The following is a 20,775-nucleotide window of genomic DNA, read 5'->3' on the forward strand; positions in this document are numbered from 1 at the left end:
GAAATGTCAAAGCAGTTGGATAATCAGATCTAGACCTCATAGAAGAGGTATAGACCCACACTGCTTATGAGAAGTATAATGCAAGCCACATTTTAATTTTTCTAGGAGCAGCACTTTTAAAAAGTAGAAAGAGGGGCGCCTGGGTGGCGCAGTCGGTTAAGCGTCCGACTTCAGCCAGGTCACGATCTCGCGGTCCGTGGGTTCGAGCCCCGCGTCAGGCTATGGGCTGATGGCTCAGAGCCTGGAGCCTGTTTCCGATTCTGTGTCTCCCTCTCTCTCTGCCCCTCCCCCGTTCATGCTCTGTCTCTCTCTGTCCCAAAAATAAAATAAACGTTGAAAAAAAAAAAATTTAAAAAAAAAAAAAAAGTAGAAAGAGGTGAAATTAATTTTAATAACAATGTAATTAATTAAGTGCATTGATTAAATGTTAATGTAGTGCAATTCATTATATCCAAAATATTATTTCAACATTCCATCAAAATAATTATTAATGAAACATTTCCCATTCCTTTTTTCATGCTATTTTCAAAATCCAATGCAATTTTTAACTTAAGTCACATGTTAATACAGACTATGGTTTGCCCTTGAACAACATGGGTGGTTAGGAGTACCATTCCCTGCCACACAGTCAAAAATCCATGTATAACTTTTGATTCCCCAAAAACTTAATTGCCTACTCTTGACCAGAAGCCTTACCAATAACACAAACAAAAAATATGATTCACACATATTTTGTATGTTGTATGTATTATATACTGTATTCATACAATAAAGTGAGCTTGAGAAAAGAAAACGTTACAAAAATAAGAAGAGGGCACCTCGGTGGTTCAGTTGTTAAGCATCTGACTTCAGCTCAAGTCATGATCTCACAGTTTGTGGATTCAAGTCCCCACTTGGGTGAACACAATCCCTGCTTCTCTGTCTCCTCTCTCTCTCTCTCTCTGCCCCTCCCTCACTTGTGCTCTCTATCTCTCTCTCAGAAAGAAAGAAAGAAAGAAAGAAAGAAAGAAAGAAAGAAAGAAAAGAAAAGAAAGAAAGAAAAAAAGAAAGAAGCAAATCATAAGAAAAGAAAAATAAGATAAAAACAGAGAGGGAAGCAAACCACAAGAGACTCTTAGATACAGAGAGCAAACTGAGGGTTGCTGGAGGGGTAATTAGGTCAGGGGATGGGCTAAATGGGTGATGGACATTAAGGAGGGCACTTGTTGGGATGAGCACTGGGTATTATATATAAGTGATGAATCACTGGGTTCTATTCCTGAAACCAAGACTGCACTGTATGTTAACTAACTTGAATTTAAATAAATAAATTTAAAAAAGAAAATCATAATAAGGGAAAATACATTTACAGTATTGTACTGTATTTACTGAAAAGAATCCATGTATAAATGGACCTGCATAGTTCAAATCTGTGTTGTTCAAGGGTCACCTGTAGTCAACATTTCAAGGGCTCAATAGCCACAAGGGCTATTTCAAGGGCTGCCTTATTGAACAGTATGGGTCTAGACTAAAGATATGGTTCTTATGTCATTGATGTATTGAAGTCCTAGAAGTATATGAGATTATAGGAAAGGGGTAAAAAGCAAGAAGAGGGCAAGGACCAAGTCCTGAGGAATTCTATCATTCTAATATAGTGCTTGCAGTTTATAAATCATTTCCATTTTTTCTTCCAGGACTGCTCTAAGGAATGAAAAATTATCCTCATCTTATAGATAAACAAAATGAGGGCCTTTGAGGTTCTCTTGCACAAGGCTCAGTATCTCATGGGTTACCGCAAGAATTAATTGGGATAAATAAATGCAAACGTGAAGTGCTGAGCAGGAGTCCTGGCCCACTGTGGACACTCAGGATTGATAGATCATATATTATCATCTTTGCAGCCTGTCTGCCTGGTGACAAATTGCCATTTTATCCCTGCTTCTTCCCATCTAACTCACCCTTGTCTAACCCAGCCCAGGTCAACCCTCCCATTCTGCTGATGCAGTCCTGTCATCTTCCTACCTGACCCAGTTTGGATTCTGCCTTACTGGAGAAGTAGTGGCCTCATGCCCATGCCACATCTAGAAAAACACAAGAACTCCTTTTTGTACTGATGTGTTGTTTACTTGCCCAGCTACTGAGGTGGTAATCATGTTGAGGACAGGGCCTGGATTTCATATGTCATTGCATGCATTTTATTCATTCACTCAACTTCTTCACTTAACAAATAGTCATTGACCATCTACTCTTTTTTTAAAAATTTTATTTATTTTTAATTTAATTTATTTTTATCTATTTTTTTTTTAATTTTTTTTTTCAACGTTTTATATTTATTTTTGGGACAGAGAGAGACAGAGCATGAATGGGGGAGGGGCAGAGAGGGAGACACAGAATCGGAAACAGGCTCCAGGCTCTGAGCCATCAGCCCAGAGCCCGACGCGGGGCTCGAACTCACGGACCGCGAGATCGTGACCTGGCTGAAGTCGGATGCTTAACCGACTGCGCCACCCAGGCGCCCCAATTTAATTTATTTTTAAATTTACATCCAAGTTAGTTAGCATATAGTGCAATAATGATTTCAGGAGTAGATTCCTTAATGCCCCTTACCCATTTAGCCCATTCCCCCTCCCACAACCCTTCCAGCAACCCTGTTTCTTTTGCATATTTAAGAGTTTTTTATGTTTTGTCCATATATGAGGATTTTAAGATACAAAACAGACCATCTACTCTTATTTTAGGTCCTGGGTTTATGCCAATGAGTAAGACTGGCAAAGTCCTTACTTTCATGGAGCTTATAGTCTAGTGGAAGAGATAATCATTAATCAAATAATCACAAAATCCATGTTAAATTATAACCAGCACAGCATCTGACTTGGTTGCCTCATAGAAGTTTGCTGGCTCAATGAATAGAGTTACGCAGGTAAAACTGCCTCGTACTTGGATGTGAAGAGCATGTGAAGGACCAGATTGATGGCAAGATTTGTCAACGTGGGAGGCAGGCCTCTGTCTCCAAATCCCCTGGAGACCAGGGTTCCCTATTCCACCCCCGTCCCCCCAGCCCCAACTCAGTTTGAACCTTCAGGTTGCAGGGTTTGAAAAACCTACCTGTTGAATATGCATTCTGGGACATTCCCATGCCCTTAAAGTCTGGGAACCAACTGTCCCGTAGATATGCAATGATGGCTTTCAAAAAATAGGCCTTAGTGAACTACGTGCCCCCTGGGAAAGTGCCTTTATCCTAGTGGACCTGGATGGGGAGGTAGCTTTTCAGATCTGCTCAGTTCATCACTTCCTTAATTTCCTGCTCATTAGTGAACACTGGCATTTAGCGAGCTACCAGATATTCCTTATAGCACAAACATTCTACATTCTGGCACACACAGATCCCCACAGGGTTCTCTCAAAGGCACCAGACTGACCCAGTACCAAACCACATGCCTTCATTAACAGCTGCCACTTCTGTGGAAAGCCTGCTGGCTCAGGGACCAGATGGTTTTGATTTCAGTCTCAGATCTGCTACTTTCTGCTATGAGACTTGGGCAAGTAGGATTCTCTCTCTATGCCTCAGTTTCCTCATATTAAAATGGAAGTGGTTGTGAGGATTATAAGGAATAATACCAGTGGCTCACTTATCAGAGTATCTAGCACATCAGAAGCCCTCGTGGAGACCAGCTGTCCACACTACTTTGAGGGAGATGAGTTCTAGGGAAGGCCGTTAGCTGCTAATCTGTTAAGGTTGCTGAGCCTGTCCCAGTATATCTGCTTTTTCACAGGGAATTAAAGTGGTCTCTTTCGTTAAGCATTTGTGATTGTGCGATTGTATCTTTTTATGGAGAATTTGGAAGGATTTGCTCCAATTTTCAATCTCAAATACTCCCGGAAAATGTCTATATTATTTGTACTCCACTGGATTTTAATGTTGTCTTGTTTAAAAAACAATCCCTGGTGATGGATGGTGGTGGTGTTTGCACCAAAGTGTGAATGTACTTAATGCCACTGAACTGTACGTTGAACGTACACTTAAAATGGTTAAGTTTATGTTCGGTGTATTTTACCACGATTAAACAAACAAAAGCAATAAAACTGTGGTTTGTATTGAAGGTCTAGTAATTCCAATTAAAGGGGAAAAAAAGGCAGAAAATGGCCTCCAATTGTTTATAGGCCCTGCCGGCATTGCTGTAGCTAATGGAGACCTGATTTGTTTATAGAGTCAAGTTCAAAAGGATTAGTTTTGTTTATTCAAAAAGACTCACTGAAACAGACTGAGGAGGCTGCTAAAAGTACAACTAAAGCTACAGAGACTTTTAAGAAAGATTCTAAAGAACCAGTATGTTTGAAATGACCAAGAGAAGTTAATTATCCCATGGCCGCCCATGTTACCTGGCTTACGGGTTTTTTTTGGGTGGTGGTGGTAGTGGTGGTGGAACTCAACCCCAATGGCACTACTTTATATTGGGCTGTGAATATTAACTTCTTTTGAGACTGGAAGGAGTGCAGGAACCATATAATTCTAACCCCCCTCATTCATTCATTCGATACAACAATTGTCTGTTGATTCCTTCTTTGTGCCTAACACGTGGTAGTGTATACTGTGGTGGATGCTGGCTATACCATGGTAAGCAAAATAGAGCTGCCTGAACAATGTACCACATCCTTATGGGGAAGACAGACATGAAGCAAATAGCCACACAGACATGTAGTACACGTCATGGTAAGTGCTGTCTTTAGAGCAAAAGTACAGGTACTCTGAGCCATGGATTAGGAGGGTAGAGCCAAATCTGAGAAGGTCAGAGAAGGCTGGCATCTCAGGTGAAGGGCATTCTGGGCCAAGGCTGTGGAACAGAAGCTACCTGTCCTCCAGGGAATTGAGGGCTGGTCAGTGTCATGGCAGGTGCTTCTGAATGAGAAGACTGAGGTTGAATATCTCACTTCTGCAGAGTCAGGAGTACAAGTAGATCATCTGATGCTCTAGTTTTCTGTTTACCCCCACATCTAGGGACATTTACTCAGACTCTTGGACTTGTGACATTTGTGCAGGTAGAATTACTTCCATCTTAAGGAGAGTTTTGGCCCACCTCCACATGACCCCTCTCGGTGGGCTCAGGGTCTGTTGTCACCTGTACCTCCAGGTCTTCACCAAATGCCCTACATTGGCCTCTCCATGAACCAAGCAAGGTCATTTTTATTGTTCCTTTTTCTTTTTTTTTTCTTTTAATTTTTTTTTAACGTTTATTTATTTTTGAGACAGAGAGAGACAGAGCATGAACGGGGGAGGGTCAGAGAGAGAGGGAGACACAGAATCTGAAACAGTCTCCAGGCTCTGAGCGGTCAGCACAGAGCCTGACGCGGCTCGAACTCAACGGACCACGAGATCATGACCTGAGCCGAAGTCAGACACTCAACCGACTGAGCCACCCAGGCGCCCCAGTATTGTTCCTTTTTCTAGAGCACTGCTTCTGTTCACTCAACATAGCTTAGGAAGATTGGTTATGATTTTAAAATCGTGGACATGATCAAAAACTAGCCTAAGATGAAATTGTATACAACAGTAAGATTTCAGCTATATAAAAATTTATGCATTTAGGAAAGACTGGAAGGAGATAAATCAAAATGACGGTGATGTCTAGTTGGTAGGATCTTAAGTATCTTTTTACGCCTCTCCCCTTCATTTCCTAGATGCTATTTAATAAATATTTAAATTAGAAAGTAATATTGAAATACTATTAAATATTTAATAAATATTTAAAATAGAAAGTAATATTGAAATAATACTAGGGGAATATGGTATCTCTTCATCATCACACAAATCTTTGATATTTCTTTAATGTGAACAACAGACTCACAGGGGCTTTTAGAAGTGTTTTAAATATGAGCTACAGAAGCACTGGGTAAGAGTGATAGGATGGCACAAGACAAAGCATTTGTCAAAGCATTTCTGTTGGGTGGAGATTTTTATTTTAAACAGAATTCTGTTGTCATGGAGTCTAGGGAATGCTGGCTCAAACAAAGTTAGGCAAGTTTCTCCACCACCAGACTTCTGTGAAGCATTCACTACCTAGTGGGTTTTATGAACCAGGAGAGAGAGAGAGAGAGAGCACATTCAGCTTTCCCCATACTTCTGGGAAGGTTTATTTGCCTGGATCCTTGCAGGCTTTGTGCTCGCTGGAACATGCACTGGAAATGCTGCTGTGAAAAAGAAACAAAAGGCGGTGGCCACCTGGGCCCCACATGGGTCTCCTAAGGCCTTCACTATCTGGACTTGTTAGGCAAGTTGTCAAATTGTACCGGACATAGTTTCTCATCTATCAAATACAAAGATTAGATGGAATGAACTTCTAGCTCTAAGATGGGAATGTGTAAAAATGCTGACAGTTTTGTAACAATGAAAGGCAGACTTCCAAAATGTTCAAACAGAATGTTCATACAATCAAGCTTTATCTGTCCCTCAAGCAGCAAGCAATGCCAATTCTTTACTCTGCAAACCACTTGCGAAGACAAAAAATATTTGGCACCGTTCAACAGATTAGCATTCCAGTCTGCTGTATACACAAGGTGAAATGTCCTCAATGCCTGTGTTACAGTATACACTCCACCTTCTCAAACACTTGACAAGCGAAATGTAGTGAAAACAATCGTTTCTTAGCCACCTCCCTGTGTAAGGCCTTCGAGAAGCAGGCTGATAGAAGTAAGGCTGATTCCTTTGCTTTACTGGAAGAGTGACCTTCATGTCAACAAAGAATAGAATGTCCTGATTCCAGATAGAGGCTGCTTGCTGCTGCTGCTGCCTTGATAGATTTTATCATCTGCTGCTGTGGTTGGAACATTTTCTGGCGGGAAGGATTCACGGACCCTGCTAGGGAACAACAGAATTTTCTGCTGTGCAACCTCTGAGACTCTTTCTCCACTCTAGGAGGCTTCCCATGGTTCCAAAGGCCCCAGACCCCAGGCATTCCCCTCTCTGCCAGCAGTGGTCAATACCTAAGTCAATTCGTGGTTTCCTCTCACTGCAAGCCTGCTTGCAGAGGAGTCTGTCCAGCTTGCTTTCTTGCCAAGCATACAGGCATTTTTCTTTTTAAGGGCATAATGCTCATTGCCACAGGGAGTCCTGCTGTGTGTAACTAAGCTGAGAACACTGTGGAGGTTATGGAGGGTCAAGGATCCTCCCGCTGCTGCACACTGATACTCCCTAATCTGGAAAAACAGAATAAAGCTTGACACCTCAGCAGAGTCCACTTGTAGCTCTTCCCAGTGGTCCAGGGAGGTCTCTTGAATCCTCATTCTTGTCTTCTTTTCTCCCTGGAAGTTCTTATGTTCTTACCAAGTAATAAGACAGTGGGAGAGGATATATATAAAACAGCTGCTGCGGGGCGCCTGGGTGGCGCAGTCGGTTGAGCGTCCGACTTCAGCCAGATCACGATCTCGCGGTCCATGAGTTCGAGCCCTGCGTCAGGCTCTGGGCTGATGGCTCGGAGCCTGGAGCCTGTTTCTGATTCTGTGTCTCCCTCTCTCTCTGCCCCTCCCCCGTTCATGCTCTGTCTCTCTGTCCCAAAAAAATAAAATAAAAACGTTGAAAAAATAAATAAATAAAATAAAAAAAATAAATAAAACAGCTGCTGAGCTGAGCATTATCAAGAGGCAGACCACACTTTGAGGTCCACAGTAGCAAAGTGTGATGAGAGTGATTGGCTCACATTTTAGAAATGCTTCCTCTTTTTCTCTTCCTTCTGCTTCCCCGTTTGCTTTCCTTCATGTTTCTCTCTAGTATAGGGCTGATAAATAAAAGTACATGTGCTGTCATGCTGTCCTCACAAAATCATGGCAGACATTGTTATTCAATCATGGCATTTTTCCTGATTGAACTTAGGGATGTAACCAAAGATGAAGATGAGATGATCAAAAAGGGCACTCGGGGGCTGCCTGGGTGGCTCAGTCAGTTAAGCGTCCAACTTCGGCTCAGGTCATGATCTCACAGTTTGTGCGCTCGAGCCCCGCATCGGGCTCTGTGCTGACAGCTCAGAGCCTGGAGCCTGCTTCAGATTCTGTGTCTCCCCCTCTCTCTGCCCCTCCCCTGCTCATGCTCTGTGTCTCTGTCTCAATAATAAAGAAATGTTAAAAAAATAAATTAAAAAAGGCATTTGGCAGTCTACTCCTAGGTCGATATCCGAATGAAATGAGAGCTTATATCCACAAAATGACATGTGCAAGAATGTTCCTGGCGGTTATATGCCCAGTAGTCCCAAACTGGAAACAACTCAAATGTCCACCAAAAATAGAATGGATAAAAATATAGTGCATGCAGTAAAAAATGAAATATTCCACAGCAACAAAAAGGATGAACTATTGCTGCACACAGTCTGGAAGCATCTGAGAGACAGTATAGAGGAAAAGAAGCTACCCATAAAGGAGACACACAGTGTGAGTCTCTTTACCGCAGCTCAGAAATAAGCAAAACTCACCTGTGGTGATAGAAATCAAGACAAAGGTTACCCTCAGGAGAAACTGACTGAAAGGGGCACTAGGAAGCCTTCTCAGGAGTAGAAAATGTTCTGAATCTCGATATTGGTGGTGGTGTATATGGATGTGCACATATGCAAAAATTCATTGGGATGCACACCTAAAATCTGTGCACTTGGCTGTAGTTACCCCTTGTTAAAAGCCTTTAATAGGGGATCAGTTTGAGAGCTGTTGTTCTGACCTTGCTCCTGTGTTTGTCTGTATATACAGCATGAGGTCTTGGGTGTGACTGTGATCCAAATCCAGGCTCTGTCACCTATTGGCTCTGTATCTTGAGTAAATTACTTAACCTCTTTGTACTTTAGTTTCTTACCTCTATAGCACGGATAAAAAGAGTACCTACACTACAGCACAGTTTTGACAGCACATCTCCCTGGTACATTTAACGTACTCATGAAATGTGATGTGAGGACTTTGTTCTTTCCCCCTTTCTCCTCTGACCATCTAGTTCTTTCTCATACTGACTTCTCCCCCTGTCTTCCCATCATCTTTCTTCCTTTATTCTTGCTTTCATACCCCCTAGATGCAAAAGCCCAAAACATGAAAATACATATTTTAAAAGTTTTATTGAATACAATATATAGTTATATTCATAATTAAAAAGCAAACACGCTTAGTATTTTCCATGTGTCTCTTCCAAAGCCCAGGCCACATACCAGACCAATTAAGCCACATATCTGGGGATGGAACACGGGCATCAGTAGCCTCTGAGGCTCTCTAGGTGATTCTGACATGATTCCAGTGTGTACATAAGTTTCGGCACTGCTGGTTTCATGGCTGTCTGTTCCATCCATATTGTCTTAGCTGCTTCAGCATATGGTTCTGATTCCTGGCTGGCCATTAGAATCACCTGAGAAGCTTCTAATTCATACTGAGTCTCAGGCCCCATCCTGGGTAAGGCCTGGATATTTCTAATGTGCAACCAGCATTAAGAGCCACTGTTCTAGAGGGATTGGTATCCTGGTAGGTCTTGTGATCAGGGCGACACCAGGCATACCCCCTCCACCCCCATGTCTGTCTTGAATTAAAATCCTTCTCTTCGTTTTTGAAAACTCCTATCTTTGTCTCCTTTCTGTTGCAAGCTGAGTATGGAGAAGAATATTGTAATGCTGATAAATTCTTGATATGTTTTACTCTCAGTATGGGATTGTGCTGGATGCAGGCTCTTCTCACACGAGTTTGTACATCTATAAGTGGCCAGCGGAAAAGGAGAATGACACAGGGGTGGTGCACCAGATAGAAGAGTGCAAGCTGAAAGGTAAGATGAAGGAGAAGGGGGGACGGGAGACAGTGGGGCATGAGAACATGAGGAGAACATACATGAGAACATGTGTGGCAAGTGGAACACATGAGAAAAAGGAAGTTGGGTAAAAGAACATAGTGGAGCTGCTGTTGTTGCTATTTTATTGTCATTATAAAAATAATATTGAAATCAGTCCTTAATGATGGAGCCCTTGAGGAAGAAACAAACTTTAAAACCCTTGAGTAATATGGTAGCTCCCATCACCTGGACACTTCTGTGTGCCATGCACCAAGTGCTGTAGATGCATTATTTCATCTTCACGGTCTCCCTTTGACATATGGAATATTAGTCCCATGGTTTAAAAATGAGGATCAGGTGCCTGGGTGGCTCAGTTGATTAAGTGCCCAACTCTTAGTTTTGGCTCAGGTCATGATCTCATGGTTCATGAGTTCAAGCCTTGTGTAGGGCTCTGCGCTGATAGCACGGAGCCTGCTTGGAATTCTCTGTCTCCCTCTCTGCCCCTCCCTCACTCATGCTATCTCTTTCTCAAAATAAATAAACTTTAAAAAATAAAATAAAATAAAATAAAATAAAATAAAATAAAATAAAATAAAATAAAATAAAAATGAGGGCATTGAGCTTAAGAGGGGTTATGCCACTTGTTAAGGTTGCTTTGAGCTAGTAATTGATGGAACTGGGGTTCAAATGGAGATCTGCTCAACTTTGAACCCACGACTTCTCCAGTGGTTCTCAAATTTGAATCTTTAGCAGAGCCCCCTGGAGGGTTTGTTAAAACACTGATGCTGGGTTCATCACTCAAGTGAATGAACCCAGTTTCTGAAGTGAAACTCCACTTCAGAAATTTTAGGTACTGGCCATGATCACATAGCTAGTTAGTAGCGGTTCCTGTCTTTTCAGTAAAAGCCAGTGTACCTTGTGCTTGTTTTAATTTTTCTAGGCATTAGTGTTAGTTACAACTTTACAGAAGAATCATCAAAAAGCAGCTCTCTAGGGTAGCTGTCTGTGAGATCCCCATTAAACTTTGAGAGAACCTGTAAGGAAGATTACGCAATTGAATGTGAAAATTGCGCCATCCAGCGGCAAAATTATTGAACAGTGGACAGACCCAGTCTGAGGCCTGAAAATAGATCTTATCAAGGCCAGGTTCAGAGAGTCACCCTCTAAGTACACCAACTTAATATATCGTAATATATCACATCATATATAACTTAATATATCACACCAAAAAGCTGTCTTCTTTGATGGTCTCTAAAGACACCAGTGTTTTGCTCTAATATTATCAAAGTGTGTCCTGTACTTTTAAAAAAGATTGTCATCTGCTTCTACATCTTTCCTTAGGTCCCGGTATCTCAAGATATGCTCAAAGATTAAACGAAATAGATGCTTATCTGACTGAATGCATGGAAAGAGCCAGTCAAGTGATTCCAAAGTCCCAGCACCAAGGGACGCCTGTTTACCTGGGAGCTACGGCAGGCATGCGGTTGCTCAGGTATAGCAACAGGTGGGGACAAAGAGGGCTGGGGGTTAGGCTTGGCATTGTGAGAGCCTCTGAAGTTACACCTCCCTAACACCCCAAATTTAGATATCCTTAATGGCAACACTTTAGAAAGAAGATCTCAGGAAGTGGGTAAAACTCCCAAATTCTTAGTATGTGTAATGGTGGGAGTTTAAAGTATGATTTTAAAAAGTCCTCTTGCCCGTCTGCCCCCAGAGAATTCAAGGGGGCAGGGGCACAAAGAGAGAAATGTTGAGCCTCTGTACTCTGGGATTTGAGACTACCAATTTAGCTATCCAATATCTGGGAGGAGGAAGACCAGAGGAGACCCACAGAGGTCCCAAGACACAGATAGTCACAACTAGCACATCTTCATTGGTCACCACTGAGTACCCGTGTGCGTTATCTTTTGTTCGTTCATTCATTCATTCAGCATGTTTTGCCTGCCTACTCTGTCCTGGGACATGAAAGTAGGTGACTCAGCTCTCAAGGAGATCAGAGTTTCGATACAGGCAATCAGTTCTTCAACAGAGGAGTGTTCAGAGCTGCTGTGGGAGCACATTTGGCCCTGCCCAGAATGGGAGGAGGAAACACAGGAACTGATTCATGAAGGACAAGCTGGAGGGTGGGGGAAGGGCACATTAAAGGCAGAGAAGATGTCACGCATTCTATTACCTATGTTTCTCCAACATCTGTTATGTGGCAGACACTGTTCTAAGTGCTGGGGACACAGCAGTGAAGAGGACAGAGTCCCTGCCTTCCTGAAGCTTGCGTTCTAACAGAAGTGCAAATATAGGGATGAGTGAGAGACCAGGGCATATTCAGAGGACCATAAATAGTTCTGCATTGATAGAACATAGACTGCATATAGTAAAATAATAATAAAAACAATAGCAATAATAGCTATGAAGCAGCTTGTATTTGTTGAGCCATTACTATGTTAGTGCTGTGCTTTAATTTAATCATTATAACTCTTTGAGGAGGTATTATTGGCTATTCTTAGCCAGATAAGGGAGCTGTGGCATACACGTGTAGAGTAACTCACCCAAATTCACACACGTGGTAAATGGGAGGATCAGGATTCTAAGTGGAATTCTGAAGAGGCAGGGTCCAGCGCATGAAGTGCCTTGTGGGCCACACTGGGAGTTTGGTGTTCATCTGGGAGATAATTGGTAGCCATTACAGGATGGTACACAAATGACGACACTGGAAGAGAGGTGGATTGGGAGGGAGGAGAACTGGGGATGAGGCAGCCACAGGAAGGGTGTGAAGCTATTCAGATGAGTGATGAGAGGATTCAGCTGTGGTTGGAAGACAGCATTCTCTGACATAGAGGCTTTCAACATTGTGTAGTCTAGATCTCAGAAGCAGATGTATCCCATCTTCGTTATGACAACCCTGGAAGATTCCTTCTTTAGGTCTCAATGTCTCAAACAGACCCAAGAACTGAGATTCAATGTGAATAAGATTTTTTTTTCCCAGTCTGGCTCCAATGGAGGTTTGGTATCTGTCCCAGGACATTTGTCACCTGGTGTCTACTACAGCCCTAATTAAAAACCTCAAGCAGAGCCTGACTCTGGAACTAGCTAGAAGCCACCAGCAATGGCTAATGTAGCATTCGTCATCTATAGGTGTGGTGATAACCAATATCCAGCCATCACCGCCTCCCAAATTAAAATTACTTTGATAATATCTTGGAGCCAGGGAGCAACAACAAAAAATGGTACTTTAGGAAGAGCAGTCTATGTAGGGACTGGAAGGATTTGGATTTGGAGGGGGGGGAGCAAAAGACTAGCTCTGCCTCACCCAAAAGGAGGGCTCCTCAGACAGCTGTGTGTGAATCTCTATCTCTGTTTCTTCCAGCAAGTTATGGTTCGCTTCCTAGGAGTGTTGCTGGAAGCTCTGACTGAAATGAGTACCTGTAGTTATTCAACAAAACCGGTAAATTCAGCTCTTCTTTGTGCAGGATGGAAAATGAACAGTTGGCAGACAAAGTCCTGAGTGTGGTGACCAAGAGCCTCAACAACTACCACTTTGACTTCCATGGTGCTAGAATCATCACTGGCCAAGAGGAAGGTGCCTATGGCTGGATTACTATCAACTATCTGCTGGGAAAATTCACTCAGGTGATTATCTCACAGCACCCAAGGGAGGTAGCTCCCAGGAGGTCAGTGCCATTGCTATCTCAGGCAGGATTTGGATCGGTAGCCAGAATGAATGATGGATGAATGGATGAAGTAATTTATCCCCACAATTGCAAGGGTCACCAGCGGTATTCTGATGAATTTTAGTATAAGAACGTTTCCTCTTGGAGGATGAGGAAATCATACTTTCACCTTAGGGAGACAGAGAGGAAGTAAAAAATCTATCATTAAAAATAAAAATAGCAAATATTTGCCTAGTGCTGTGTGTCTTGTGCTGTGCTAAGCACTTTCCGTGTACTGTCTGATTCCATCTTCAGAACAATATGAGGAATTCCCTCATTTAGGAGTCTCAAATTGAGGCCTAGAGAAGGTAATTATTCTGTTCCAGGTCACATAGCTAATGAGCAAATGAGTGGAGACTTGAACTTGAGTCTTTTCAGCCCACATTCCTTGTTCATAAACACTGGCTATGCCACTTCTATGTTGCTGCAGTCTGAGCTCTATCTTCAAAGTCCCTTAACCTGCTGTTGATCTTATCCAGATTCAGGAGCCTTCAGTGACCTTTGTGTCACCTTATGCCCCCTTTTCTTCACCTTAGAAAGTCCCTGAGTCCAAGATATAGTGTGAAACAAAGGTGTCCAGAAACTGCTACCACTGATGACTGTACTCTCTTTCAGAAATTGAGTTGGCTCAACCTGAAGCCAAATGGAGGCAATTCTCAGGGAACCTATGGAGCTTTAGACCTTGGGGGAGCCTCTACACAAATCACTTTTGTGCCCCAAAACGAGAGGATTGAGTCTCCAAGCAACGCTCTGCACTTTCGCCTCTATGGCAAGGACTACAGCGTGTACACGCACAGCTTCTTATGCTATGGGAAGGATCAAGCACTCAGGCAGAAACTGGCCAAGGACATTCAGGCAAGTTTAACTGAATCCAGACCCACCCTCCCCACATCTGGGCCACCAGCCCCCACATCCTGTTGTTGTCTCTTTCTACTTCAGTAATTGGTCTGAACTTGGTTACTGTACTTTCCAAACCTTTTCAAACAGGATATCTAACTACATCTGGTCGACCCCTGTGAATCGTCCCATCCAGACATCACCTCCTGTGTTTGTTTACTGCACTGTCTCCAAGGACACAACTCAAATCCTTTCTTGGCAAATAATTTCTCACCCCTGTGGGCTTGACAGTGAAAACTACATGCTAGAGTATTGTTGGGGGATTGTGCAATTTATAAGCTCTTTAGCACTTTTTAGTCTCCATTTCCAACAAACTGCAGAAAACAGGGCTGTTAGAAACAACCTGGAGAGAAGGAGAAAAACACTCAGGGAAAACAGAATTTATCCATCAACACTTCAAGTCTTTTCCCCAGACGCTTTTTGTTTCTTGAAGACAAGAAAAGTTAAACACGCTCAAAATCATGTGAGTACCAGGCACACCCTGACACACACAGCAAGGATGTTACATCCAGCTGAGTCTTGTCTCCCCTGAAAGGGCAACCAGTTCCCTGCTCTCCTCCAAAGCTCTCACTCTGGTTCTCAGAAGCACTGTCAATAAGGCACCTCCCATTGGAATAGGAGCTACTGAGAGATACCTACTGAGCCCCAAGGCTCTACTAAGCCTTTTTTCATACCAGCCCCCTTTCTTCTCTTGAACATACTGAGGTGTGGGTATACAGTCATTTTGGTACTCCTGGCTTAAATGCTCTAAGGCATTTTCAGCTGTTGGAGCTTCTGATTTTTTGCTTGAAAGTGGGGATGGGGTGTGGGCAGACTCCTCCTGGAGAACTACCCCAGCTTGGACTTGTGAGAGCCTTGAGAGTTTTCCTTGTGAATCTTTCATTTGTACTAAGCACTAGGGGACATTCCAAAATAATGGCATTTCTTCCAGCTTGAACTCTATTAGCTTCCTATGAATAGTGAAAGTTCATTTACATCTGATACCACTTCTGGTGCCTATTATACAAATCTGACTATTCCTAAGGGTGAAAAAGGCATGGCAAGAGTATATTGATGCCAACGCTAACATATTGTAAAATTCCTACACATAAATGAAGGCAGAGTGGTGCTTTTGTACCCAACATATTTGCACATGATGTCTTCATGTGATTTTTCCATTCAGGGTACAAATGGAATCCTCAGGGACCCATGCTTTCACCCTGGATATGAAATAGTAATGAATGTAAGTGAACTTTACAGTGGCCCCTGCACCAAGAGATTTGAGATGACTCTTCCATTCGATGAGTTTCAAATCCAAGGCACTGGAAACTATCAACAATGCCATGAAAGCATCCTTGAACTCTTCAACACTAGTTACTGCCCTTACTCCCACTGTTCCTTCAATGGGATTTTCTTGCCACCACTTCACGGGGATTTTGGGGTAAGTTGTAAAATAATAAGGTATATTGATTAGGATGATTTGGGTTGCAAGTTATAGAGTATATGTCTACATGGTGTTTAAGTAATAGGATTTATTTTTCTCTCATATGATAATAAGCCTTGAAGTAGATAATTCTGGGTTAAGTCTTTGTTTTAACAATGTTAGGACTTGGATCAGCTTTCTTATTATCTTCTTGGCCTTTTTTGTGGTGCTAAGATGGCAGCTTCTGTTTCATATGCAAAACTAAAGCAGGGGAGGAGGAAGTTTCTCTTGCATACATTTCTGTCCAATTTTGCAGAAGTGCCAACAACTGTCTTTTCAGATGCCATTGGCCAGAATTTGATGAAATACACACTTCTAACCCATCTGTGAACAAGGGGGAATGGATTACCATGTTTGGTTTAGACTAATCATTGTTCATCCTTGGAAGTTGAGAGTCTTTCTTACACACATTGTGTTCCTCTACATGGGTAAAATCAGGAATCTGTAAGCCAGAAGAACGAGCTGGCTGATGGATAGGCACACCCATTGGGATCTGCCACAGGTGGCTTCATGAATGTCAGAAGAAGGAGAGGTAGCAGTTAGATGTCTTGGCTAAAGGTTTTCCTCTATAAAGTCAAGTAGAAACTTAGGAAATCCCAAGGAAATATTGAAGATAGCATCATTTATACTACATTTTGATCAGCTGGGGGACTAGTTGAATCCAAGCTCCAAATTCCTTTTTAATTACTCTAGAATAAGACAAAATATTTGAGCAGAGGTAGAAGAGGTGCTGCTTGAACTACTCATAATTCAGATTTCATATTTTGGTCCTGGAGACCAAGCATTATAATCATAGTTTAGTAATAGATTGCAAAATTAGCTACCATCAATTAAGACCAATTATTAACTAATTACTTAATTACTTAAGATATCACTCATAGAAAAAAAAAGGACTTTTATCTGCCTTCACACTCTTTCTCCCTTTCCCAGAAAACAGATCAGCATATGAGGAGAGAGGTTCAACTCTCCTATGGGACCCCCGCAGGAGAGCTTCACCCAAGGTCTCCTGGCTCAGCCCAATGTCACAGAAAGAGCTCCCTGGATAGAGCACAGGCCCTGTAGTAAGAGTACCTGCTTTAAATTCTGGATTTGCCACTTGTCAACTATATGAGCTCTTCATTCCCACGGTCTCTGGGAAAACAATAATGGGTGGTACCATGGATCCAGGCTTACCTTACCCATGGCCCAGACCATAGTTCCTCCTCCCCTCAAGGTTCCTGAGGGAAATAACATGCAAGAACAATGCCTGGCAGAGTAAGGCTTGGTGATTAGTTAGCTCCAAACCTAAATTTGTTACCAACTAGAACCTCACCTGGATGCCCTATAGCTGAACTGGCACTGGCAGCCCATATTGGACTTTTCTGAGCCAACGCAGTTGCCTTGGATCTAACTGCTGGAAGATAAAAGAGGGGGACACAAAAAGGAGGAAGGTAGTGAGGGGTGCTGGGGACAGCCAAGGGCCCTTTCCATTCCAGTCACTGATAGGAAGTACATCTGGAGGAAAAGAAATGTACTATTGTGTACTGACTTTTTAACTTTTCTGAAAGTTTCACCTCCAGGGAAATATAGCCCAATACTTGTCTTCAAGCATGAGCAAACCCTTTCTACTTGAGGGTGGTGGTGGTGGAATTTCTTGCCTTTGAATGTGATTCTTCCAACCAGGTAGTGAGAAGCGGAGTTGAAGGGGTAGAGGAGACTTGAGTTCCCCTTGGATGCCTTTTTGTTTGGTCTCTTTGTCCCTCGCTGAAATTGTTCTCCTTACAGCCTTCTGAACCTCTACTTGGCAGTCTCCTTAGACTAGCTCATTGTTTTCCTCTGAATAAGATCTTTTTTCTCTGAATATAGCCCTTAAGGTCAGCACTGTACCTGTACCTATTCCTGCTTTGGCAGTTTCTGTTACAGAACTTTTTTTTTTCCCCTCTGTAATTTCTCCCTAAAGCCTAAAAAAAAACTGTTTTGGTCTGCTTCCTCATTTATAAAATGGGGACAGAATTACCTGTCTCCTTGCTAGTTGTGTGTGATAAGCCAGACAAGTGGTGGTGGACTAGTAAATGTCTAACAACCAGCTCTCTGGGGATGGAGGGGCTAAATTGTGGCATTTGCCAGTTTACATGGTAGTACTCCTACCATGGCCCATTTTAATCACCATAATATCAACTGGCCCAAAAACTCTTGAAATTTTAACAATTAGCTCTTGTGAGTGGATAAGAGCCACCTCCAGCATATCACCACCAGTAGCAGAAAGCTAATGTACCCTAGCACCATGTGGGCCCTTAGTAAGTTTAGCCCTTTGTCCTAATGGTCCTCACCCTCAGCTGTTATACCTGCAGAAGTTCCCACTGCCAAGTTCTTCATCTGGAAGCATAACTATTTGCAACACAAAAATCCAGTTGCATTCCAATTATTTCCAGGACCAATTAGCCTGGGTATTCTCAAGCCACAGAGAATTTGCAGGGAGGGAATGTTTGCCACAATTACATTCAGTGCTGGTGATTTAATTCTTACTCTTTAAATAGGGTATTAAAAAACTGTCGATGTTGTTTTTCTCAGTTTGACTACATTGGTTGCTAGACAGAATCCAATTTGTAGGCAAATCAGAAACACCAAAAAGGAAAAGGGAACATCTGTAGAGAATTATTTATGAGGTAATTTAGAAAAATTTTTTAAAGATCACATTGTATCATTTATATAAACAAGAAAGAATGTAAAACAAATTCAAGAGGGAACTGGAATTAAAGAACATTAAACACTTGTTTGTTTCCATATGTATACATATACTTGTGGGGGGGGGGGTGCGCGTGCGCGCGCGCGCGTGTGTGTGTGTGTGTGTGTGTGTGTGTGTGTGTGTATTTAGCTCTGAGCTTCTGAGTAGCCAAGGGGAAAAATAAGACATAGCAAGATACATAGTTTTCATTATACCCAGCATACTGGGTCCCAGGACAAAGCAGAGCTATTCCACAATTGATTCCCAAGGATATTTTATAAAGGAGATTTCATTAGACAATGTCTTTGACCATATTTTTTTAAATTGCAATTTCTTATAGCAACTATAAGCTAGAGGCATAATATTAAAAAGCCAACTCAGTCATAGCAATTCTGTAATGGACTGAGGCAGTAGGTCTTTGATAGATACTCAGCTTGATAGAAGGGAAGAATTCAGAGTAGCTGGAAAAGGGGGAGACATGTATCTTTCAAGTCCTCTTTCATAAATATCTAAGCTGGAAACTGGAAGATGGGGAGCTGACCTTTTGAGACTATATGTTCTCTAAAGATGGCCTAGAATGTTACTATTCTCAGTTGCTGTTTAAATATGGGCCCACAGGTTATAGACACCAATCAATTAAAGGTTTATAAAGTAAGGCTAATTCCTAACATGGAGATTAAGAAGCTGATCACAGATTTTGACCTCAGTAGTACAGGCCATCCCCCTTAGTACCTAAAGGCAAAGTCAGGAATTCCTAGAACTAAGTCAGCATTTCCCTTAATAATTGCCTTTAGGTCCATTCTGGCAACAGAATGTCTATCTGATGTATGGAGTCTCCTAAATCATACCCCAAGAACAGAATCAGAATGATTTTTTTTCTTCCAGACTTTTAAAGAGTCATCTACCACAGCCATAGGAAGAAACTTGGTGATGTATCCTTGAACCATCTGATTTTGAGCAGTGTATCCTCATGAGGTATTAAAAGAAGAAGGTGGTTTTGTCATTCAGTATAATTCTTGGGATTATGAATAGAAGCATTCTTTAAAAAAAAAAAAACTTTTAGAGGGGCTCCTGGGTGGTGCAGTCGGTTGAGCGTCCGACTTCAGCCAGGTCATGATCTCGTGGTCCGTGAGTTTGAGCCCCGCGTCAGGCTCTGGGCTGATGGCTCAGAGCCTGGAGCCTGTTTCCGATTCTGTGTCTCCCTCTCTCTCTGCCCCTCCCCCGTTCATGCTCTGTCTCTCTCTGTCCGAAAAATAATAATAAATGTTGAAAAAAAAAAAACTTTTAAAATGTTTATTCATTTTTGAGAGACAGAGACATAGTGTGAGTTGGGGAGGGGCAGAGAGAGAGCGAGAGGGAGACACAGAATCTGAAGCAGGCTCCAGGCTCCAAGCTGTCAGCACAGAGCCCGATGCATGCAGGGCTTGAACTCACAAACCAGGAGATCATGACTTGAGCTGAAGTTGGACACTCAACCGACTGAGCCACCCAGGCGCCTCCCCAAATAGAAGCATTCTGAATAGGGTTAAGATTACTTTTTAATTACATAATGTAAATAAATAAAGGAAAACATACCCTAAATGTTATCATCCCATCCCATCTCATCAGCACTTAATTTTTGTGAGTTCAATTCCAATGCATGTTTGTATAAACAGTATTCCACCCTAGAAGAGACTTTTCCAAGGGATGTAAGAGGCCAGCTTAGATATTAAAACTCACCTGAGTGGGTTTCTGAAGAGCATATACAGCCAGGAAAACTATCAGTTAGGCCTTGACACATGAAGACTTTCAGAAAAGATTGACAGATATATAAAATGAAAAAACAAGTATGAATTTGAGTATGAATGGTTCCTGAGCAGAAGAGAAATAGATGACCTTATTCTGGAGCACAACTGCCCAAGAAAGAAAGATGAATAAACATATTCCCAGCTCAAACAGCAAGGAGGATTTGCCCCTGATTCTAAGACTTGATCTCTATTGTGACTACAGAGAAATAGTAATTTCTATAGTCTATTTCTATACGGAATATAAAAATAACATTATGATCTGAAAAAAAAATTTAAAAATATGTAAAGGAGATGACCTCATCAGGATGCAGGAGACTGAAGGGGAAGGACCCAGAAAGGGAAGCTGGTCAAACATCTAGAGCCAAGATGAAAAGCTAAGACAGGTGTTTCTCATAATGATCCATAAACAGATTCTGACAGTCACATTCAGGTGCGTGTTAACAAGGCTTTTCTTCCTTAAGGAATAT

The 20,775-nt window shown here is 42.1% G+C and overlaps 1 protein-coding gene across 5 annotated transcripts in view; it reads left to right on the forward strand.

Annotated features, from left to right (window-relative positions):
* ENTPD1 (ectonucleoside triphosphate diphosphohydrolase 1) overlaps positions 1–20,775 on the forward strand; it is an 87,059-nt gene that overhangs the window by 53,388 nt on the left and 12,896 nt on the right. For 3 of the 5 annotated variants that reach the window (XM_086680498.1, XM_086680496.1, XM_086680497.1), the window contains 5 exons: positions 9,634–9,751; positions 11,096–11,246; positions 13,219–13,378; positions 14,074–14,313; positions 15,518–15,775. In XM_086680498.1, coding sequence (XP_086536624.1) covers positions 9,634–9,751; positions 11,096–11,246; positions 13,219–13,378; positions 14,074–14,313; positions 15,518–15,775 — 927 coding nt within the window. Of the gene's footprint in view, positions 1–1,952; positions 2,125–9,633; positions 9,752–11,095; positions 11,247–13,218; positions 13,379–14,073; positions 14,314–15,517; positions 15,776–20,775 lie in introns of all 5 variants that reach the window. The other 2 variants (XM_086680500.1, XM_086680499.1) reach the window with 2 other exon arrangements.

Source organism: Puma concolor, chromosome D2 (genome assembly GCF_028749965.1).
Source record: "Puma concolor isolate L17-30 chromosome D2, mPumCon1.1.hap2, whole genome shotgun sequence".
NCBI lineage: Eukaryota > Metazoa > Chordata > Mammalia > Carnivora > Felidae > Puma > Puma concolor.